A 25,394-nucleotide genomic window follows, 5' to 3' on the forward strand; every position below is an offset into this window, starting at 1 on the left:
TTAACGGGCTGTCAGTCAGCGGCAGAGTTCACAGATCCACCCCAGGGTCCCCAGACACCGCACTGAGACTCTGCTGTCGGTCCCTCACTCGACTCACCTCCGAGACTTAACCAGAGACACCAGCGTGTTAAACACTTACAGTATTTACATATAATTACAGCCTTCTCGTTCCATTTTAGTACTCTGGTTTCTTCTGGATTCACTTATTCATCCTCTCACACACTCATCCTCTCACACACTCATCCAGTCACACACTCATCCAGTCACACACTCATCACTCATCCTCTCACACACTCATCCAGTCACACACTCATCCAGTCACACACTCATCACTCATCCTCTCACACACTCATCCAGTCACACACTCATCCTCTCACACACTCATCACTCATCCTCTCACACACTCATCCAGTCACACACTCATCACTCATCCTCTCACATACTCATCCTCTCACACACTCATCCAGTCACACACTCATCCTCTCACACACTCATTCAGTCACACACTCATCCCCTCACACACTCATTCAGTCACACACTCATCCTCTCACACACTCATTCAGTCACACACTCATCCTCTCACACACTCATCCAGTCACACACTCATCCTCTCACACACTCATACTCTCACACTCATCCAGTCACACACTCATCCTCTCACACACTCATTCAGTCACACACTCATCCTCTCACACACTCATCCAGTCACACACTCATCACTCATTCAGTCACACACTCCTTCAGTCACACACTCATTCAGTCACACACTCATCCTCTCACACACTCATCCAGTCACACACACCTGTGTCTATCGTCTGCGTGATATTAATACAATCTGAAAAATCACAAAAACAACAGAAATGTACTAAACTGCTGCCAACTGCAAAGAAGAACGTAAGTAATCACAAAAAAAGACCCCAAAGTAATCGTTTCACTGGTTAAAGGCTAAAGCTAAGCTCTGTGTTTTAGCTGTTGATTAAAAGCAGTGATGGAGGGAGAGTGAGGTATTTTTTACTGGGATTAGCTCCAGATCTTTGGAGCACACAAACAGAGCACAGTTTGATGTGTGGAATACGGAGAAGACAACACTAGACAGTCTTTTCTCTTGTACTTTGTACTCGCTGCAGTGTCTCTTAGCATTTTGCAGATGCAGATGGATGTAGTGTGTTCTGTTAGTTTAGTCCTCCTCTTAGAAACATAGACACAATAAAACCAGGGCTCTAGACACAGCAGCTTTGTAATACACCATACCTTCATACATCCCCCCTTCCCCCAAACACAGCAGCTTTGGGGCCTGAAGTTAACTTCTCTTCGTTTGGGGCTGGAGCTACGAGGCTAACAGTGATGAGAGCTCTTTCTGGCCTTTTTCTCCACCGTGAACACAGTTATGTTTCTTAATGACACGTCTGTGACCTGCTTTGGTCAAAACACCACAAGGATCAAACCCCACAGCAGTGTTCTCCCCCCGTGTAAACAGCCCTGTTCAGAACGCCCGCTTTCAGCACCTGTTCCTTTAAATGATAATGAGCCGCTCTCTGTTCACCCCGACCCCGAGCGCACAGCAGTGAGGAGCGAAGGAGCAGAAGCTCTGGTTTTTAGCCGTTTTCACTCTGTTCTTTTTCTTCTCCGTTTTTACTCAGTGCTCTTATTTCTCCGCGCTCGTTGTGTCTGTTTCGCTGCGTTTAACCTCGTCTTTGCGCTCTCACATAAACGTGATTGGACAGACTCAGACGAGGGGGCGGGGCCATTCTAAAGTCTCTGTACTTGACGTCAGAAGCGGAGCAGAATCCAAGCGACTCTTTTTATCTTATGTTTTTGGACTAAGAGCACAGAAAACTCAGTGTGTGTGTGTGTGTGTGTAGGGGGGGGGTTGTCTTGTTTCACAGTGTGTGGGTTGGTGGGCTCCAGACCCACACATTATAGCGTCAAGGGTCCTCTTTGACCCCAGGTCTAGGCCGAAGAACAGTTTGAATCCTGAGATCATTAGCAATGTTGAATGTGAAAGTACAGACCCTTTTGGCTGAAGCATATCCAATAGCCTCCTCCAATAACAACATCTCGCTATTAGGGGTTTATGAGTGGGAACTGGATGTGATTTTCCCGAAGTGGACAGAAATGCTTATCTAACATAATCGCCGCCCTCGCTGGACTGAGGTGAAAGACTTTCTGCGGAAGGCCATTCGGGAGCTACACGATGTAAATGTAAATGCGAACTGGTGGTCCAGAAGGATGTAATGATTTTTAAATCAATAAATTCAGAGGGTAGAGTCAGCTCTGAGGCGTGGAAACGTGTGATTATAGCTGAGTGTTTCTCACAGCACTGCCCCTGTTCATTTCCCTTTGCAGTTGGCGGAACGTCTTTCCAAACTTTGGATTCAAATTCAACTCTCACATTAGCGGTGTGAATAATTACGTCCTGAGTGTGTGTGAGTGTGTGTGTGTGGCTTTGTTTGTCTTTGACTCTCAGGTCCTTCACCTGCTCCAGCAGGTCCTCCACCTTCCTCTGCCAGCTCTCGCGGGCATTCCCCAGCTCCTGATCTTTGCTCTGGGCCAGCTGAGTGAGCGCTGCCCTCTTGTCGTCCTCGTGCTCCTCTCGCAGCTCCTCGCGCAGCTTCTTACACTCCTGCCTGCAGAGAAACACACACACAACACAAATGTAGAGCTCATTTGGCTTCGGAGAGCAAGAGCACTGATCCAGGATCAGATTCCTCTCTGATCTTCCAGAATTTTGCAGAGAGAACCACATTCTGGATCAGCTCTCCTATCAGAGTAGGGTGACCCCAGGTGTTACGTTTATGTTTGGTCTGTTGAGTGAGTTTAAGTTGCTGTTTAAGGTGCTGAAAGCGTGAGTTTATAACAGTGCTATTATTAAACGTGTAGATTCACTGAAGCTGAGCAGGTCTGGGTCAGTTCCTGGATGGGAGACCTGCTTCTAGGAAAGCTTGTGTGGCTGATGTAGGTAGTGATGATGGGGCCAACAGGGGGCACTGTCCCCGTGGTCTGCGTGGATCCCAGTGCGTGGGAAACTGTACTGAATAATCACCGTCATTCAGATGAGACGTAAGACCGATGTCAGTAAAGACTCTGAGGCTATACCTGGAGTCCCTAGTGTCCCTGTGGTCACTCTCTGTCCTCCTGACCATCCCCATCTTCAATGAACTGGCTCACTCCCTCTCCTCTTGCCTTCTGTAATTATCTGTAGTGGTCTGTACTGATCTGTAGTGGTCTGTAAATGGTCTGTACTGATCTGTAATTATGTGTAGTGGTCTGTAAATGGTCTGTACTGATCTGCAGTGGTCTGTACTGATCTGTAGTGGTCTGTAAATGGTCTGTACTGATCTGTAATTATGTGTAGTGGTCTGTAAATGGTCTGTACTGATCTGCAGTGGTCTGTACTGATCTGTAATGGGTCTGTACTGATCTGTAATTATGTGTAGTGGTCTGTAAATGGTCTGTACTGATCTGCAGTGGTCTGTACTGATCTGTAATGATCTGTAAATGGTCTGTACTGATCTGTAATTATGTGTAGTGGTCTGTAAATGGTCTGTACTGATCTGCAGTGGTCTGTACTGATCTGTAATGGGTCTGTACTGATCTGTAATTATGTGTAGTGGTCTGTAAATGGTCTGTACTGATCTGCAGTGGTCTGTACTGATCTGTAATGATCTGTAAATGGTCTGTACTGATCTGTAATTATGTGTAGTGGTCTGTAAATGGTCTGTACTGATCTGCAGTGGTCTGTACTGATCTGTAATTATCTGTAGTGGTCTGTACTGATCTGTAATGATCTGTAAATGGTCTGTACTGATCTGTAATTATGTGTAGTGGTCTGTAAATGGTCTGTACTGATCTGCAGTGGTCTGTACTGATCTGTAAATGGTCTATACTGATCTGTAGTGGTCTGTAAATGGTCTGTACTGATCTGCAGTGGTCTGTACTGATCTGTAATTATCTGTAGTGGTCTGTACTGATCTGTAATGATCTGTAAATGGTCTGTACTGATCTGTAATTATGTGTAGTGGTCTGTAAATGGTCTGTACTGATCTGCAGTGGTCTGTACTGATCTGTAAATGGTCTATACTGATCTGTAGTGGTCTGTAAATGGTCTGTACTGATCTGTAATGATCTGTAAATGGTCTGTACTGATCTGTAATTATGTGTAGTGGTCTGTAAATGGTCTGTACTGATCTGCAGTGGTCTGTACTGATCTGTAATGATCTGTATTGATCTGTAATTATGTGTAGTGGTCTGTAAATGGTCTGTACTGATCTGTAGTGGTATGTAAATGGTCTGTACTGATCTGTAATGATCTGTAGTGGTCTGTACTGATCTGTAAATGGTCTGTACTGATCTGCAGTGGTCTGTACTGATCTGTAATTATCTGTAGTGGTCTGTACTGATCTGTAATGATCTGTAAATGGTCTGTACTGATCTGTAAATGGTCTGTACTGATCTGTAATTATGTGTAGTGGTCTGTAAATGGTCTGTACTGATCTGCAGTGGTCTGTACTGATCTGTACTGATCTGTAATTATCTGTAGTGGTCTGTACTGATCTGTAATGATCTGTAAATGGTCTGTACTGATCTGTAATTATGTGTAGTGGTCTGTAAATGGTCTGTACTGATCCGCAGTGGTCTGTACTGATCTGTAGTGGTCTGTAAATGGTCTGTACTGATCTGCAGTGGTCTGTACTGATCTGTAAATGGTCTGTACTGATCTGTAGTGGTCTGTAAATGGTCTGTACTGATCTGTAATGATCTGTAAATGGTCTGTACTGATCTGTAATTATGTGTAGTGGTCTGTAAATGGTCTGTACTGATCTGTAATTATGTGTAGTGGTCTGTAAATGGTCTGTACTGATCTGTAGTGGTATGTAAATGGTCTGTACTGATCTGTAATGATCTGTAGTGGTCTGTACTGATCTGTAATGATCTGTAAATGGTCTGTACTGATCTGCAGTGGTCTGTACTGATCTGTAATGATCTGTAAATGGTCTGTACTGATCTGTAATGATTTGTAAATGGTCTGTACTGATCTGTAATGATCTGTAAATGGTCTTTAATGACCTGTAGTGGTCTGTAAATGGTCTGTACTGATCTGCAGTGGTCTGTACTGATCTGTAAATGGTCTGTACTGATCTGTAATGATTTGTAAATGGTCTGTACTGATCTGTAATGATCTGTTAATGGTCTTTAATGACCTGTAGTGGTCTGTAAATGGTCTGTACTGATCTGCAGTGGTCTGTACTGATCTGTAATGATCTGTAGTGGTCTGTAAATGATCTGTAGTGATCTGTAATTAACTGTAGCAATCTGCAATGATCTGTAATGATTTGTAAATAGTCTGTAGTGATACATAATGATCTGTAGTGATCTGTTATAGTCTTTAGTTGTTTGTAATGGTCTGTAGTGGTCTGTGGGCTGCGCTCTCTGTAATACTCCCACGTGACTGTGGCATAGGTGTTTTAGAAGCATCTAGGAGGTAAAACGATGCCAGTTGATTTGATCTAACCGCTGAACATTGGGGATTATTCATTGTTAACAGCTTTGAGAGGGAGAGAATGCACACAGCCCCCTGTTAATCCCCACATGTCACATCACACTGTGGTAGCTCTTTAGAAGTGTGAAATTCTTTCCTAATTGCTATAGGAGTAGGACGGTGAGGCTGAGAGGAATCTGGACACCTCTCTGGACCCCTGAAAGTGCCGCAGTGGTGGTGGGGCGTGGATGGTGCTGTCTGAAGGAGAGATGTGTTCAGCAGAGTGATATCTCTCAGGCATTTCCTGTGAAATGCAATAATTAACTCTTAATCTCACCTTCGGAACAGTGAGGTGTTCGGCGAGGAAGAGCCAGAAATGAGGGTTGAATGTGTCCGCAGGGTCACATCCAGGCGATGCTTCAGCCAACAAGAGAATCAGAGCGCCTCGTTCCCTCTGAGTGGGCAGGGCAGCCCCCTCTGGTCCAATCTCTCTGCTCATGGTGGGGTTGTGTCGGCTGATTTACGGTATTTGGCAGATGCTCTTTCACAGAGCCTTATGGTTTTAATCATGCTACAAGGGTAGGCTATTCTAGTGTTGGAGCCTAGTCCAAGGACTCTGTGTGCCCCTGGGTGCCCTCCAGTGGAGAGCCAGGGTATTGCCTTGTTAGTCAGTGTGTGGTGGTGTTTAGTCTTAGGATGAGTGGTCAAGAGGAGGATTGGCCCTTTTCTGAAGCCACACACAGTTTCAGCTGTTTATCCTGGAGACACCACGCGTACGAGCCGACATGTCTGTCGACTGGACATTTATTTCACTTGGGTTTTATCCATCAGTATCCACAGGAACTACCTGCATATCCATAGATCACACAAACTGAATGAAGACCAAATTGTAGAGTCAAACTTAAGCCACTTTTAAGGTCATTTTAAAGCATTTTCTTTTGGAATTAACGGCTACACCTTTGACCCTGAAGTGAGAGGAGTTGTCAGGGGTGTGGTTCACACATCATCAAACCTCAGCAGTCGAGAGGTTTATTCACTTTTCACAACCTACAGATTATTTAAGCTCTCATTTAGAAATGAAAAAGTACCACAAGATTACACCACGTGTTTGTTCCTGTGGCTGAAGCCATTAAACAGATGATGCAGCTTCATCTGGAGAGGGACTTGTGTAAAACTCAACCTTTGTGTTTATCACCACCAGACGTTATGAAAGACACTACACTTCAATGAGAAGGAATCTGAAACAAAAACATGTCCATACATTCTCAATAGACAATGTTCTTGCAGCTTGGTATCAACAGAAAGAGATTTGATTATTAGAAATCAACACGAATTCTGTCCGAAAATCAGGAGAAAATCAAAGCTGACAGCCTAAATAAAATGAGGTTTCGCACATTAAAAGAATGTGGGCCATAAAAAAATCACAAATATTAAACTGGACAGCTGTTGATAAGTATTCATGTAACAACAGGACGCCGCATGCTGAAAGGGGACAGTAACCACTTTTCACTGTGGCCAGTGTCCTCTGACATGAATGAATGAATAAATAAACAAATGAATGAATGAAGCAAGCATAGTGTTGCTGCAGGTGGTGTTGCTGTGACACATTTGCAGGGTTCTGGGGTTGAGGTAAAAGCCTCATTTGGTTTCCTCCGGGTGACTGTCTGTGAGGAGTGTGGTGTGTTCTCCCTGTGTCTGCGTGGGTTTCCTCCGGGTGACTGTCTGTGAGGAGTGTGGCGTGTTCCCCCTGTGTCTGCGTGGGTTTCCTCCGGGTGACTGTCTGTGAGGAGTGTGGTGTGTTCTCCCTGTGTCTGCGTGGGTTTCCTCCGGGTGACTGTCTGTGAGGAGTGTGGTGTGTTCTCTCTGTGTCTGCGTGGGTTTCCTCCGGGTGACTGTGAGGAGTGTGGTGTGTTCTCCATGTGTCTGCGTGGGTTTCCTCCGGGTGACTGTCTGTGAGGAGTGTGGCGTGTTCCCCCTGTGTCTGCGTGGGTTTCCTCCGGGTGACTGTCTGTGAGGAGTGTGGTGTGTTCTCTCTGTGTCTGCGTGGGTTTCCTCCGGGTGACTGTCTGTGAGGAGTGTGGTGTGTTCCCACTGTGTCTGCGTGGGTTTCCTCCGGGTGACTGTCTGTGAGGAGTGTGGTGTGTTCTCCCTGTGTCTGTGTGGGTTTCCTCTGGGTGACTGTCTGTGAGGAGTGTGGTGTGTTCTCTCTGTGTCTGTGTGGGTTTCCTCCGGGTGACTGTCTGTGAGGAGTGTGGTGTGTTCCCCCTGTGTCTGCGTGGGTTTCCTCTGGGTGACTGTCTGTGAGGAGTGTGGTGTGTTCCCCCTGTGTCTGCGTGGGTTTCCTCCGGGTGACTGTCTGTGAGGAGTGTGGTGTGTTCTCCCTGTGTCTGCGTGGGTTTCCTCCGGGTGACTGTCTGTGAGGAGTGTGGTGTGTTCTCTCTGTGTCTGAGTGGGTTTCCTCCGGGTGACTGTCTGTGAGGAGTGTGGTGTGTTCTCTCAGTGTCTGCGTGGGTTTCCTCCGGGTGACTGTCTGTGAGGAGTGTGGTGTGTTCCCACTGTGTCTGCGTGGGTTTCCTCTGGGTGACTGTCTGTGAGAAGTGTGGTGTGTTCTCCCTGTGTCTGTGTGGGTTTCCTCTGGGTGACTGTCTGTGAGGAGTGTGGTGTGTTCTCTCTGTGTCTGTGTGGGTTTCCTCCGGGTGACTGTCTGTGAGGAGTGTGGTGTGTTCCCCCTGTGTCTGCGTGGGTTTCCTCCGGGTGACTGTCTGTGAGGAGTGTGATGTGTTCCCCCTGTGTCTGCGTGGGTTTCCTCCGGGTGACTGTCTGTGAGGAGTGTGGTGTGTTCTCCCTGTGTCTGCGTGGGTTTCCTCCGGGTGACTGTCTGTGAGGAGTGTGGTGTGTTCTCTCTGTGTCTGAGTGGGTTTCCTCCGGGTGACTGTCTGTGAGGAGTGTGGTGTGTTCTCTCTGTGTCTGCGTGGGTTTCCTCCGGGTGACTGTCTGTGAGGAGTGTGGTGTGTTCTCCCTGTGTCTGCGTGGGTTTCCTCCGGGTGACTGTCTGTGAGGAGTGTGGTGTGTTCTCTCTGTGTCTGCGTGGGTTTCCTCCGGGTGACTGTCTTTGAGGAGTGTGGTGTGTTCTCCCTGTGTCTGCGTGGGTTTCCTCCGGGTGACTGTCTGTGAGGAGTGTGGTGTGTTCTCCCTGTGTCTGCGTGGGTTTCCTCCGGGTGCTCAGGTTTTAACAATCCAAACACACATGTTGGTGGGTGCAGTGACATTGTCTACAGTTGTGTGTGTGTAACATCCTTTGATTTCATCCAGTGATTCTGGGAAGACTCTGGACACACCGCCACCCTGATCCGGATGAAGTCGAGTGAATGAGTGAATGCTAGATTTCCTGATAGAATACCACTAAACTGGACAAAAAGCAATAACAAAACCTGTATATACAACTTTCCAGCCATTAAAGCAAACAACAGGAGACTCAACAAGCTGCTCCTGAAGAAAGGTGAGTGCTCCAGAGACCGACCTCAGGAACAATGGGAGACATTTTGGAAGACTGAGACATGGAGGAGAAAGAAGACTGAAGAGACCCCACTGGTGGCACTATGAGGACCATCTTAAAGTACCCGATACGAGACAGACACAAGATGAAAGACTGCAGGGCTGGAGACAGGTAATGGACGTGTGGAGAAGAAGTCCCACCCTGACAAGTGAAGGGAACTTAAGAGCAGCAACAGCATCTCCAAACAAACCCTTAAAAATCACCTAAAACAAGTCATAAAAACATGCCCTGCTGAAGGAGGCTTCTTTAATCAAGCCTCCACAGAGCTGATCCAGACTATTAACCCCACTCTGGTGGCTCAGCCAATCATGTAAATCTCTGGAATAGCAACCCGCAGGAGAAGAGGAAGCCTACGAACACTTCTCAGCTTCATAAAAGACATGCAGCCCTCTCTGTTAGAACCACTTTAGAACACATTTCTCAGCCGTTTTACAAAATAAACAGAGAGGAACGCACAGGAAACTGAGTGAATGGGAGGTTTACACACAAGCACAAGCTCGTTATACAACAGTACTGCCTCCCTAAATACTGTCTACAGAAGGGTTGAGTGTCTGTAGAACCATGTAAAGATCCAACTAAAGACCTCATCTGGGGACACTGTCTGTGTGGAGTGTGGGGTGTTCTCTCTGTATCTGCGTGGGTTTCCTCCGGGTGCTCCGGTTTCCTCCCAGCAGGCGGCATAACCTTGTAGACCCTGATGAAAAAAAGAATGAATACAGACCCAACAAGCAGAAATGGAGTGGAGGAGAGGGAGAAGGACTGGTACTTTTTACTGACTGATAAAAGAAGGAAGAAGAACCCGTAAAACTCTTTAAAAAACAGGAGAACTTCAAAGAAGTCACAAAAACATGCTCTACTGGAAGAGACATCCTTAATCAAGCCTCCACAGAGCTGATCCAGACTATTAACTCCACTCTGATGGCACAGCCAATCACGTAAATCTCTGGAATAGCAACCCGCAGGAGAAGAGGAAGCCTAGAAGTGCGTTTAAAACTGGAAAACGAATAAAACACTTGCAGCACACTCTGTTGGAGCCTGTTTATTAGTCAGGGTTTTGGTTTCTAATGCGTTTTTCAGACATTAGTGAATAATTTGGTGTGGCGAATGCTGCGAGGACGTCAGTGGAAAGTGTATGTGCTGATGAGGTGTAGGTACAACACACAACACAGTGAATGAGGCAAAGCAGGTAGTGCTTATGAAAACTAATCTTCATTCTGGGATCACTGCATTCCTGCGCCTGCTAAAAGGGGCGGTCGATATTGTGATATTCATCAGTCTAGCACATTATAGCACACTATACAGAGCATGCCTTTAGTCAGTGATTAACAACTGTGTGTTTCTTCACAAAGAGCACATGATTACACTTGGAGAATTTGAATCATTTTCTTATTAATATCAGGATTTCAGTTTAATTCATGGTATAAGTTAAGGATCACTAGGTAAGAATTTGTATTGCTGCTCATGGGCTCCCCCTACAGTTGCAGAATGAAATTCACTTTTACAGCACTGCCCTGAAATCAAGGGGTGGGACTGGGGTGGTTTCATACCCTTCTCCTAAAGCTACCTAGTGCAGTTTCTGCAGTACTGAGCCCAAAGTAGCAATGACAGAGGCTCTATTTTCTCTATAAGTAATTCTCCAATGAGGTAAAAATACTACCTGGTGTTGCTTTAATTACCACTTGAAAAATCTAAATATGTTTCTTAGTAAGAAAGTAAGAGGACATAATAATAAACTAAAAACAGGTACAAAATCTAAATATTACTCATAAGAAACTAATTATAAGCTAATACTTGAGCAAACCCACTAAGAACTCCTTTACCCGAGATATGCCGGAGTATTCCCCACATGTCAATACACACCAGGGGCATATCTAGGCCCTGGCTATGGGGCTATTGCCCCGAGTTGTTTTCCATTAGCCCCGGGCCTGAGCCTTCCCAATTTGGACCAAGACCCATCCAGTCAGCGTGCAATGAATTCCCTGTGTGCAAGTTCACGTTCGCAGAAACACACTCTTTTCTGACTGTTTGGCCAGACACACATTCCCGAGTCAGATTCAGAACTGTGGTGTGTGGGGACATGATTAGTGCCAACCGTCACGTATTTGGACACTAAAAGCCATGCTTTGTTTGGAACCGGTGCTGGAGGCGTTTTATTCCGTATTTCTGAAGTGAAACTGTTAAGGGAACGTGCTTCCCATTGGTCATCACTTATGTAGCCAATCAGCAGCCAGAGTTAACTGTCCATCATTTAGTGCTACAGCCAATGGAGTCAAAGTCCCTCTGAGATAAACTGCACTGAATGACTTTTTTATTCATTCATTCATTCATTATCTGTAACCCTTATCCAGTTCAGGGTCGCGGTGGGTCCAGAGCCTACCTGGAATCATCGGGCGCATTGTTTCCGTGTTTTTCCATCGGGCGCAATGCTTTTGTTGACATCATGCTACTTTGAGTGTATTAGTTCAGTGCTCACATATTAAAGTCATCTCAAAGTAAATGTACATCCACTGTATTAACTGATACAGCTTTAGTACAACTGTGCTATTAAAGCCCCTCACAGTAAGATCTGATGTCTTGCGGGTTTGATTTGGTAAAGATTTCATAGAACAACATTTCTTCTTGGGGCTAAGCCCTGGGTCTCCTCCCAGTCGAGGCACGCCCCTGATTCACACAAGATTAATATAATCTGGGCTTACTTTTACTGCTCATTTTACAGTAGACTCAGGAATCTTTCCTGAAACACGAGCGTGTACTTTAACCCACAGGTGTAAATAATCCTGTCTGAGTAGGGCTTAAGAGACTGAACCTATAACCACTGTTTACTAGTATGAGTTTCATTTGAACTAGTGTTAATCTGATATTTTTACTGATAAATATGTCATTTTAACCAGTAATAAACACATATCTCCAAGGGCTAGCACAGCTGCTGTAGTAAACTCAAAACAGACATAATTGGAGAGACATGTAGGGAGCTGTAGGTTTGGGGTTAGCTGTGGCCTAATGGTGCACTGTCAGAAGAAAGATCTCTGTGGTGGTACACTCAAGGGCACATATACAGTGTCTTTAATTAGGGAACGTAACTGTACCTTATTCTATATTAACTGTATATTAAAGTTAAGGTACATTACACTTTTAGTAGCTTTAGTGACAGTGATATTACTCTACTGTACCTTTATTGGGCGGCACGGTGGCGCAGCAGGTAGGTGTCACAGTCACACAGCTCCAGGGACCTGGAGGTTGTGGGTTCATTTCCCGCTCCGGGTGACTGTCTGTGAGGAGTGTGGTGTGTTCTCCCTGTGTCTGCGTGGGTTTCCTCCGGATGACTGTCTGTGAGGAGTGTGGTGTGTTCTCTCTGTGTCTGTGTGGGTTTCCTCCGGATGACTGTCTGTGAGGAGTGTGGTGTGTTCTCCCTGTGTCTGCGTGGGTTTCCTCCGGATGACTGTCTGTGAGGAGTGTGGTGTGTTCTCCCTGTGTCTGTGTGGGTTTCCTCCAGGTGACTGTCTGTGAGGAGTGTGGTGTGTTCTCCCTGTGTCTGCGTGGGTTTCCTCCGGGTGACTGTCTGTGAGGAGTGTGGTGTGTTTTTCCTGTGTCTGCGTGGGTTTCCTCCGGGTGACTGTCTGTGAGGAGTTTGGTGTGTTTTCCCTGTGTCTGCGTGGGTTTCCTCCGGGTGCTCCGGTTTCTGAGAGTGTAAGAGAGGCAGGGTTGGGGAAATTGGGGGCAGTGGGAGGGAAGGATCAGCCCTGTCTCCTCCCTCAACATCCACAGCTGGGGTGCCCATGAGCAAGGTGCTGGGGATGATTGAATGAGTGATTGTCAGCCCTGGCCGGGTCATAGCAGCAGGATACGAGAAAGCCATCGTCCTCTACAGCAGTGTCATCTTTACAAGGCAGTCAGGGAAATCTGTCAGAAGCTCTATGAACTGATCTGTGTGGATTTCAGGAGGGTGAAGTGTAGCTGTGTTGTTATTAGTGCTGGATATTTGTGAATGTGTATAAACACAGGCAGTCCGGAGCTGTGTTAGACAGATAAATAAATCCATCTGTGCCTCAGGACCTGGTGATGCACATCGTACATTGTTAAAATGCCTCGAGGCATATTTCTGACACATCACAAAAACACAGCACACTGATGAAGCCTCTTTCTGTGTTTATATCTCTGTTCCTCAACACCATGCGCAGGGGGCATTTTTATCAGCTACGCTGCTGACTCTGACAGACCGTCAGCTCAGATAAGAGACGTCTTCACAAACAGAGGAGTAAAACAACCGAGTGTTACCTCTACCCTCTCTCTCTCCTTCCTCCTGTGAAGTGCTGACTAATTAACATTTAAAAGCCGTATTCGGAGGTAAACGCAGCGGCCTGATGCTCACTGGGTCGTAAACACAGCTCCTCCTTCGTAGGAGAAGTGCACACCATGTGAAATCCCTGGGGTCTTGCCTTTTCGTCTCCCGTACGCAGTACGCAGCTTTCACATAGGAACTCAGAAACGGCTCATTAACTTCATGAGGCACTAAAGCCAGCGCGTGGTGTTACTGTTCTGGTGCTTTAAAGGTCCACACTGATGCGGGGCTTTAATGCACTGAGGACAGAGAGAACAGGAGCCCTGGAAAATACTACAGAGTTATATTAAATGAGACGTACCCACCACTTTTCCACAAGGGAACACAGTTCTGAAACAGCTGTGACCTGCTTTGGTCAAAACACCACAATCATCAAACCCCACAGCAGTGTTCTCCCTCTGTGTAAACAGCCCTGTTCAGAATGCACCTGTTCCTTTAAATGATAATGAGCCGCTCGCTGTTCACCCCGACCCCGAGCGCACAGCAGTGAGGAGCGAGGAGCAGAAGCTCTGGTTTTTAGCCGTTTTCACTCTGTTCTCTTTCTTCTCCGTTTTTACTCAGTGCTCTTATTTCTCCGCGCTCGTTGTGTCTGTTTTGCTGTGTTTAACCTCGTCTTTGAGCTCTCACATAAACACGGGTCCAGCACTGTGATTGGACAGACTCAGACAAGGGGGCGGGGCCATTCTAAAGTCTCTGCATTTGACGTCAGAAGCGGAGCAGAATCAGACTTATGCCCCCTTTAGGACAGGTTTATGGTTCACAAGTGTGATATTTAGTTTCTTGAGGTGTGATAAATTTGAGCAATGCAAAAAAAGAACCAGGGTTTCTTCCACAGTCGTGCCACACTCAATCATTACCATCAAAAACAACGTATAAAAATGATTCCTGAAGTTATTTAATTAACACACAGACGACACACTCTTCTCCACTTACTGACGTTAGAGAGACCCGTTCTGCCTCAGTTTTAGACTAGGACCAGTTAAGCTCAGCAGTGACTCCTGTTTCTAACCGGGCTTTAGCTCAGTGGTCTCTGGACCGTAATTCTGCCTGGACTGGTGAGGATGTCCTCTCTGAACCACACCACAAAGCGTACGCGTAAGTCCCTCTGGAGAAGAGCATCTGCTAAACACAATTTGAAGCAGGGGAACTGTGGTGATGAGGAGCAATCCAGTGCTTTGTGATGAGACAGAGTGGATCCAGAACTGATCCTCCAACATCAGCACCGGGGCTCACTGCTGTTTATTCGGCTGAAATCCTCACAGCAATGTTCCAACACTCATCTAAAGGCTGTTATTGCAGGAAAGAGGATTAAACTCCTTACTAATAGCCTTCATTTCAGGAGAATTGCTGGATAAGCAGGTGTCCACAAACTGCCGGCCATAGAGCGTGAGTGTGTGTCTCTGCTGTTTTGCTAAGTACAGAGGAATGTGTGGGAAGGAAAGCCGGGAGCCATCATCCATATGCTACAGACACAGCAGACGGAGACAGGGCTAAACCCTAGAGCACTGCTTTACGTGAGGCACAGCAGTTTCACACCATTTCCCCGACACTTGCGTCCTCATGAGAAGGAATCCTAAATTAATACGTTAAGACATTACCGGACCGTCCAGGGACTTGGGGGGGTGGAGGGAGGGGCACTAATTGAAGGCTTTCTGGTGCGCAAGAATAGGCTCCTCACCAGTCGCGTACCCTAATTGTGCTCCGATATCCCCAGTGCGGTGCTGAGTCATTGAGATTCCGCTGCCTCGGCATGGGGCCATGCGCAGGCCCTTCTCCACTTTAAATTCATAAGGAGAGGCTGGAAAGGGCGGAAGGCCCGTAGCCCGAGTCCCATGCTCTCTCCAGCTCATTAGCAGCTCTTCCTCTGAGCGATAACAGACAGGATCCGCTACGGCTCCTCTCAAACACGCAACAACAGCAACCTGCTGCCTCACTGTATCTCACTCTGGGGAAGGGCAGCAGCAGGCGAGATGTTTGATACAATATCTCCGCTGTGTTTGGAAATGTCCAATGTCCGTACAGGCTACGTTTAACTGGAGATAGAAGGCGGATAGCAGAGCTTACCTGTGATTACACATGGTGAGACAAAATGTAAAACGGCTGTAGCTGTGGGCCTGGTTTAGACACAAATTGGACACAGTTCCATCTTGTTATGCTCAAGATTGATGCACAAGCCCAAACACGCTGTTAACATGTACTTCTCTTCCTCATGCATATGCATTCTGGCACAAAACGGAGTGCAGCTGGAGAGTACTACCGGCCTCCATCTCTGGATTGGTGGAATGGCCCCTCCTCTTTCCTCATCTTACTTTTGGCACATGTGACAGATCTGGGCAGTTTGCATGCTGCTGTGTGTTAAGCTATCATTCCATTAACGGCGTTTGTTTGACACTGTTTGAAAAGAAGCAGTGGGTCGGCCTCAAGTGTCTCATCACGAGGCGCTGGTGTCACTGTGTGCACTCAGGGGAGACTTAATGGTGGAGATAATTAATTATTGAAGCAAAACATTTAGGCAAAATCTCATAATAAACAAAACAACAGATGTGTATTTGTCAGCTCCTGTTGTGGGGGATGGACCACTCTGTAGAGTTTGGACCCAAAACCCCTGGCTATAATATTCAGATGCCCCTGAATGCCTTCAGTAGCTGGATCATGTTTTTCAGCCTTCAGTAGAGTGACACAACTCCAGGACTAGGTCAGGAAACGCCTGCATTAGAGTTCTTTCAAAGGCAACATACGATTCTGGAGAGTTACTGTTCTCACAGCAAAACAAACAACCCCCTCCTGTTTGTGTTCATCCAGAAGCTCAGCATCTTTTAAGGTGGACTGATCTGAGTGGTCTGAGTAAGAAGCGGCTGTAGTTTGTTCATGGTTAAAGTTTAACCAGTCTGTAAGTTTTTATTCACTGTTTGAATTCGAGCTGCTTAGTTTCATAGCACATGCGCTCTGATTACTTTCATGGGAAGTCTGCGGTCTCCTGAATTTGGATACAGTTCCACCTTAAGCAATGTAAGTGAAACAGCAAAAACAAGTCAAATTTACCCACTTACGGAGCAGGAATAGAGCAACATTCTCATCCCTTTCCATGCTTTTCTACATTCAGAGTTCCCTCCACTTTCCAAATGCCATTTCTCAGTCAGAGACACACAGAGAGAACGCCAGGGCTGCATACAAACACACCACAGAGCTAGCAAATGTGTTTTGGAAAACACTTGTCAACTCCTCCTTTAACAGTGGCAACAAGGAACGCATTCAGACACCGGTTATCAACCTCACAGTCAGAAGAACACTCTCAGGACTAAATGCATATAATGGAGAAGACCTGGCCCAAAATAGTCTGCGATGAGGGCGCAATAGGCACGCACACTCCTTCTTGTGGCTTAACAAACACTATAGTCTTTATAGTAGAATAGCTCCAGAATGTTTTCTTAGGAGAGAACCTCACTCTGCTTTTCCAACTCTGTGTATGAGTGAGAATCTAGAGGGTAGCGCTACACACCGGTCATGTGACATACCACAGTGTAAGGAGAACTGAATGTTACATTTATACACACTGCGAGCACATATTGCGGTCACATGGAGTCACAGTTCCCACTGTGTCTGCGCTCTTATGAACATCTGGCCCAGTGTGAGGCTCTGGCTCTGGTCCAGCTGTTTAATCCCGGACCCTTCAGTTATAGTCAGAGCCCTGATTTATGAGCTCGTATTCATACAGCGAACATTTTTCCTTCTACTATTTTGAGGGATATATTATAATTTTACATGAGTCATTCGTCCTCTACGAAGGTGCTGCAGCACTAGTGAGCAGTGCACTCCTACTGAGAGTGAATTAGATCATCAGGGCCTTCGGAGGCAGTGACAGATTTCCTATAGCAGTTAGAACTGGTATAACACAGGGTTATCTGTCTTTAACACAGCCCGGGAGAGAGAGAGAGCTCAGGTACGGGAAAGAAAAATTACAGCTGCACTAGGGGTGAGCGATATTGCCCTAAAATAATATCACAATATTTCAGGGCATTTTGGAGATAATGATATTTTGGTGATATGAACACAACACTGAATAAAAATTATTAATTTCAAAAACACACTATTGCAACAAAATAAACTTGACATTACTATTATTTATTAATTCATTGTCTGTATCCAGTTCAGGGCGACGGTGGGTCCGGAGCCTACCCGGAATCTCTGGGCGCAAGGCGGGAACACACCTTGGAGGGGGCGCCAGTCCTTCAAAGGGCAACACACACTCACACCTACGGACAATTTTGATTCACCATTCCACCTATCGATGTGTGTTTTTGGACTGTGGGGGGAAACCAGAGCACCCGGAGGAAACCCATGCAGACACAGGGAGAACACACCACACTCCTCACAGACAGTCACCTGGAGGAAACCCACACAGACACAGGGAGAACACACCACACTCCTCACAGACAGTCACCCGGAGGAAACCCATGCAGACACAGAGAGAACACACCACACTCCTCACAGACAGTCACCTGGAGGAAACCCATGCAGACACAGGGAGAACACACCAACTCCACACAGACAGTCACCCGGAGGAAACCCACGCAGACACAGGGAGAACACACCAACTCCTCACAGACAGTCACCCGGAGGAAACCCATGCAGACACAGGGAGAACACACCAACTCCTCACAGACAGTCACCCGGAGGAAACCCACGCAGACACAGGGAGAACACACCAACTCCACACAGACAGTCACCCGGAGGAAACCCACGCAGACACAGGGAGAACACACCAACTCCTCACAGACAGTCACCCGGAGGAAACCCATGCAGACACAGGGAGAACACACCAACTCCTCACAGACAGTCACCCGGAGGAAACCCACGCAGACACAGGGAGAACACACCAACTCCACACAGACAGTCACCCGGAGGAAACCCACGCAGACACAGGGAGAACACACCAACTCCTCACAGACAGTCACACGGAGGAAACCCATGCAGACACAGGGAGAACACACCACACTCCTCAGACAGTCACCCGGAGGAAACCCACTCAGACACAGAGAGAACACACCACACTCCTCACAGACAGTCACCCGGAGGAAGCCCACGCAGACACAGAGAGAACACACCACACTCCTCACAGACAGTCACCCGGAGGAAACCCACGCAGACACAGAGAGAACACACCACACTCCTCACAGACAGTCACCCGGAGGAAACCCACGCAGACACAGGGAGAACACACCACACTCCTCACAGACAGTCACCCGGAGGAAACCCACGCAGACACAGTGGGAACACACCACACTCCTCACAGACAGTCACCCGGAGGAAACCCACGCAGACACTGAGAGAACACACCACACTCCTCACAGACAGTCACCCGGAGGAAACCCACTCAGACACAGAGAGAACACACCACACTCCTCACAGACAGTCACCCGGAGGAAACCCACGCAGACACAGGGAGAACACACCACACTCCTCACAGACAGTCACCCGGAGGAAACCCACGCAGACACAGGGGGAACACACCACACTCCTCACAGACAGTCACCCAACCCACAACCTCCAGGACCCTGGAGCTGTGACAGAGACACTACCTGCTGCACCACCGTGCCGCCACTAATAATTATATGAACTCAAATATATTTTTACATAACACCATGGTTTATTGTACATTGATTATTTTGTAACCAAACACCCTCCACAAAAGTCACTCCCCTTTTTTTGGAGCAGATTCCTCTGCCACAGAGACACTTTCCACCGTACTTCACCGTGTCTAAACGACTTGTATAAAGAACGCCGGCCGTATCATGGGTAACTGCATGATGTCATTACGTAAACAAGTCAGAACATCACTCTTATCACAATATAGACTTTTGATATTGTTTTAAATTATTTGACGATATTATCTCAAGCGATACGAAATGGCACAGTCCAATGCAAACACTTTTAAACACGTCGCACACGTACCTTAGTGTCTCTGTCCACTTCAGCTCCAGCTCCAGGGCCATTTTATCCATTTTGAGCTTCTCCTCCTCTTTGGTGGAGATAAGTTTGGCGTCATGCTGCTGTTTCTGAGTCTCCATCTCTCCCTGTTGAGGTGGAGAGGAAAGAAAAGGTGAGTGTTGAGGATTAGTCATATACTGAGTCCCTAAAAACCATTGGCCATTTCATCAGAAACATTTAAAATGATAGAATCAATGCCATCTGTCTGCAGCGCCTCGGTTTCACTCCCGCAGGTTTGGAGCAGTATGCTGAGGCTTGTTTTGGTTTTTCTTAACGAGGTAATATTTTATTTAGTGTTACACTTATATAGCGCCTTTCTAGAAATTCAATACTGGACCCCAGCTAATTCCACCACAGAAGGGAAAAGAAGAGCTGGGAGGGTCTTTCTTATCCGCAGCCATCCATCAAGCCTTAGAGGCTGAAAGAGGTAAGTCAGAGCAGGAAATATGAAGCAGTCCTGGACCCATCCATCCTCATTTGCACCAGAGCTCTGCTCCAGACTGGCAGCTCCAGCCCCCACACACATTCACAACGGGGGCTGGTCAAGACAACGAGATGTTCAGGTATGAAGAGCTCCCGCTAATGATGTACCTCCGCCACCCTGCTACCACACCGTCAGCATGCATAATTTAGCACGACCCTTGTCACACGTGTCACTCGAGTCGCAGCTGTCATCAACATCGGTATTCATGAGAAGAGGAGCACATGACTGACAAGTGGGCTACACTTCACAGCAGACAGAAATCCCCCCCCCCCCCATATACCTCCATCCTTGCTTCACATAACTCAAAACAGGTGGGGGAACTCCAACCTGGAGCCTTGCCCTTAAGCGAGGGACTAGCTCCCGATCTGCGGAACCACCATCAACTCATGTTATATGGACTGATGACCCACCACCTGAAGAAACTTGGTTCACACACCACTTCTGGTGAATTGATGGTGGTCTCTGGGATTGCGATTTTAGTGCGAGGCACTCCCTCGCTTAAGGGCAAGGCCTCCCTGTTCCTCCAGGTTGGAGATTTGCCTGCTTCTGAGCCTCGGGGACTCTGCTGGATATGTGGTAGCCACAGCAGATCAGTGGTCCCCCACTGATACAACGTCAGCACAAGTGCGTTCTCTGCCTATCACACTCTGGACGTCTTCGCTGTTATGCTTCCCCTGCTCTGCCTCTAGAGGTCGCATAACTTGAATGTAGTAGTGCAGTGTCCAGAATCTGAGATGTGTGACCTCTGGCAGCTAGGTAGGTGAACTACAATGACACAGAAACTGCCTAGTGCACCTTTAAGTTCCTAGACATCCCCAGCTCGAAGAACTAACCTGGTACTAACCAGCATCAGTGAGTTAGGTACTGCTACCTCATTACGGCTAGCTAACAAGCTACTGCCTTTCCCATGCTGCTGATAAGTGCGGATAGGAACTGTTAGGCTAGCCAGCGTCACGGTCATTCAGATAGTCTTTTCACGGTTGATCTGCCCCGAACCTTGAAGGAAATTCCATAGAGGAGTGTGTCAAAAGCTTGTTGACACTGCTCTTTATTTTCTTAATGCTATTACATGCTTTAATGTGTAATTTTTCTCATAGCACCACGACCAACATGAAGCATCAGTCAAAGTGGTCAGCAGAGTGCAGAGTTCTGACCTGCAGAGCTGTGAGGAGATTTGTTGTTTCTCTCAGTCTGGCACGGGTAGCATCAAGCTCTTCTAGAAGCTTCTCCTGAGCGTCCTTCAGGCTGCAGATGTGTCCCTTTGCAGAGCCCAGTCTCTGCTCTCCCTCCTTCACCATCTCCTGTAGACGACTCACCTGAGAGAGAGAGAGAGAAAGGTTAGAATGGCATAAGCACATACCTGAAGAGGACATACCGCCATTGACAAAACAATAATGCACCCAGAGAACTCCAAACTCAGCATGCAAATATGTCTCTGGCAAATATGCAAATGATTACAGCTGTGGTCTGATTAGACACTGGGCGCCCTATAAAAAGACACTCAGAGGCTACTTTCGTAGTGAAGAGATCAATGACTGCTGAACACACTCAAAGACATTTTGCCCAGTTGACAGAATTTCACTGAGAAGCAGGATGATTTCGACAAATTGCCCATAATCGAGGCTGTCCGGACCAAGCTGTTAGGAACAGATGTGTCCTGGACTGCTACGAACTGGAACTGTATTGTCTTTAGCCACAAATCTAGGTTCTATTTGGGATCTGACGGTGTCTGGTTCGAGCAGAGGTCTCGCGGTAAGTGCTTGAATCCTGCCTTTGCTGTGGAGCGACATACTGCCCCCTGCTGGTGGGATGATCTGGGGTAACGCTCGCCCACAGCAAATGTTTCTCAAGAATGTCTGATCCATTTCCGTGGCTTGTCAGGTAGCAAGAGCTATGAAACTAAACAACTCGAGCTGGCATCAGCTTCAGCAACATAAGAGTGTGCAGGATCTACAGGCCCAGCTGTTACATCATCTGTGGGTAAATGTGCTGCAGGATGCTATAAGGTAGCTGTATGACTCCATGACCAACCATATCTCATCTTTTATCCAGGCTAGATGTGGCCCAACTTTCAGCCTTCAGTCGATTCTGCAGGGGATTTTCTGATCGGTGATTATAACTGTGTGTTTACACTGTGCCGGACGAGACTAGTGTGTGTGTGTGTGTGTGAAAATTGAAAATAAATCTTCCTGAAACTATTTGAAATGCTGTTGACTGTAACTGATGGATGTAGCGGTGTCTATAAGTTGTTATTGAGACTTAATGAAGTTTGGACCTTCACTGGAGGAAATTGCAGCAGCTGGACCTCATTTCACAGAAATTAATTGCCCTCGTTTTACAGTGTTCTTAACGAATGATGTTATAAGCTGAAATTAAACAGTCATACACCCTGTTTGTACATGTCTAGCGTACAATTATATAAATATGTTAGCAAAAATACAAGCTTAAACAGATATTACAATGTATTATATTTGTTATGTAACACCTTATGCACTTCTAAAGTCTTTAAAACACAGGGTTCACAGGGAGTGTCACTGAAAGGACAGTAATGGCTAACACCAAAAAGGCTATTCCTCTACTGTCTGCAGCAGCAGTGGGGCAGAGAGAGTCAGCTCTGGGAGCAGAGAGCCTATTAAAGCCCAGTGAGGGTAATGAGACGCTAAACACGCAGCAGTGAAATTAATCACTCAGAAACAGAACCCACACCCGTCTGCACAACCCAGAGACACAGCTCCAACAGTCACAGCTCCAACAGACACAGAGACACAGCTCCAACAGACACAGAGACACAGCTCCAACAGACACAGAGACACAGCCCCAACAGACACAGAGACACAGCTCCAACAGACACAGAGACACAGCTCCAACAGACACAGAGACACAGCTCCAACAGTCACAGAGACACAGCTCCAACAGAAATAGAGACACAGCTCCAACAGAAATAGAGACACAGCTCCAACAGACACAGAGACACAGCTCCAACAGACACAGAGACACAGCTCCAACAGAAACAGAGACACAGCTCCAACAGAAACAGAGACACAGCTCCAACAGAAACAGAGACACAGCTCCAACAGTCACAGCTCCAACAGACACAGAGACACAGCTCCAACAGAAATATAGACACAGCTCCAACAGACACAGCTCCAACAGTCACAGAGACACAGCTCCAACAGAAACAGAGACACAGCCCCAACAGAAATATAGACACAGCTCCAACAGACACAGCTCCAACAGTCACAGAGACACAGCTCCAACAGAAATAGAGACACAGCTCCAACAGAGACAGAGACACAGCTCCAACAGTCACAGCTCCAACAGACACAGCTCCAACAGTCACAGAGACACAGCTCCAACAGAAATAGAGACACAGCTCCAACAGAAACAGAGACACAGCTCCAACAGTCACAGCTCCAACAGACACAGCTCCAACAGTCACAGAGACACAGCTCCAACAGAAATAGAGACACAGCTCCAACAGAAACAGAGACACAGCTCCAACAGTCACAGCTCCAACAGAAACAGAGACACAGCCCCAACAGACACAGAGACACAGCTCCAACAGAAATAGAGACACAGCTCCAACAGACACAGAGACACAGCTCCAACAGACACAGAGACACAGCTCCAACAGAAACAGAGACACAGCTCCAACAGTCACAGCTCCAACAGACACAGAGACACAGCTCCAACAGAAACAGAGACACAGCTCCAACAGAAACAGAGACACAGCCCCAACAGACACAGAGACACAGCTCCAACAGACACAGAGACACAGCTCCAACAGACACAGAGACACAGCTCCAACAGACACAGAGACACAGCTCCAACAGACACAGCTCCAACAGACACAGAGACAAAGCTGAAACAGACACAGAGACACAGCTGCAACAGACAAAGCTGAAACAGACACAGAGACACAGCTGCAACAGACACAGAGACACATCTCCAACAGAAATAGAGACACAGCTCCAACAGACACAGAGACAAAGCTGAAACAGACACAGAGACACAGCTGCAACAGACACAGAGACAAAGCTGAAACAGACACAGAGACAAAGCTGAAACAGACACAGAGACACAGCTCCAACAGACACAGAGACACAGCTACAACAGAAATAGAGACACAGCTCCAACAGACACAGAGACACAGCTCCAACAAACACAGCTCCGACTGACACAGAGACACAGCTCCAACAGACACAGAGACAAAGCTGAAACAGACACAGAGACACAGCTGCAACTGACACAGCTCCAACAGACACAGAGACACAGCTCCAACAGACACAGCTCCGACAGACACAGAGACACAGCTCCGACAGACACAGGGACACAGCTCCAACAGACACAGCTCCGACAGACACAGAGACACAGCTCCGACAGACACAGGGACACAGCTCCAGCAGACACAGCTCCGACCGACACAGGGACACAGCTCCAGCAGACACAGCTCCGACAGACACAGAGACACAGCTCCAGCAGACACAGCTCCGACCGACACAGAGACACAGCTCCGACAGGCACAGCTCCAACAGACACAGAGACACAGCTCTGACAGACACAGACACACAGACACAGAGACACAGCTCCGACAGACACAGAGACACAGGTCCAGCAGACACAGCTCCGACAGACACAGAGACACAGCTCCAACAGTCACAGAGACACAGCTCCAACAGAAATAGAGACACAGCTCCAACAGACACAGAGACACAGCTCCAACAGAAACAGAGACACAGCTCCAACAGTCACAGCTCCAACAGACACAGAGACACAGCTCCAACAGAAACAGAGACACAGCTCCAACAGAAACAGAGACACAGCTCCAACAGTCACAGAGACACAGCTCCAACAGAAATAGAGACACAGCTCCAACAGACACAGAGACACAGCTCCAACAGAAATATAGACACAGCTCCAACAGACACAGCTCCAACAGTCACAGAGACACAGCTCCAACAGAAACAGAGACACAGCCCCAACAGAAATATAGACACAGCTCCAACAGACACAGCTCCAACAGTCACAGAGACACAGCTCCAACAGAAATAGAGACACAGCTCCAACAGAAACAGAGACACAGCTCCAACAGTCACAGCTCCAACAGACACAGCTCCAACAGTCACAGAGACACAGCTCCAACAGAAATAGAGACACAGCTCCAACAGAAACAGAGACACAGCTCCAACAGTCACAGCTCCAACAGACACAGAGACACAGCTCCAACAGAAACAGAGACACAGCTCCAACAGTCACAGCTCCAACAGACACAGCTCCAACAGTCACAGAGACACAGCTCCAACAGAAATAGAGACACAGCTCCAACAGAAACAGAGACACAGCTCCAACAGTCACAGCTCCAACAGAAACAGAGACACAGCCCCAACAGACACAGAGACACAGCTCCAACAGAAATAGAGACACAGCTCCAACAGACACAGAGACACAGCTCCAACAGACACAGAGACACAGCTCCAACAGTCACAGCTCCAACAGACACAGCTCCAACAGTCACAGAGACACAGCTCCAACAGAAATAGAGACACAG

General features: G+C 47.3%; 1 protein-coding gene across 1 annotated transcript in view; it reads right to left on the reverse strand.

The window, feature by feature from the left end:
• fam184ab (family with sequence similarity 184 member Ab) overlaps positions 1 to 25,394 on the reverse strand; it is a 126,750-nt gene that overhangs the window by 59,619 nt on the left and 41,737 nt on the right. Inside the window, exons 7-10 of the mRNA XM_066677780.1 lie at positions 21,001 to 21,162; positions 19,327 to 19,448; positions 2,414 to 2,627; positions 1,095 to 1,130 (exon numbers count right to left, since the gene is read on the reverse strand). Coding sequence (XP_066533877.1) covers positions 1,095 to 1,130; positions 2,414 to 2,627; positions 19,327 to 19,448; positions 21,001 to 21,162 — 534 coding nt within the window. The remainder of the gene's footprint in view (positions 1 to 1,094; positions 1,131 to 2,413; positions 2,628 to 19,326; positions 19,449 to 21,000; positions 21,163 to 25,394) is intronic.

This window comes from Hoplias malabaricus, chromosome 7, assembly GCF_029633855.1.
Source record: "Hoplias malabaricus isolate fHopMal1 chromosome 7, fHopMal1.hap1, whole genome shotgun sequence".
Lineage (NCBI taxonomy): Eukaryota > Metazoa > Chordata > Actinopteri > Characiformes > Erythrinidae > Hoplias > Hoplias malabaricus.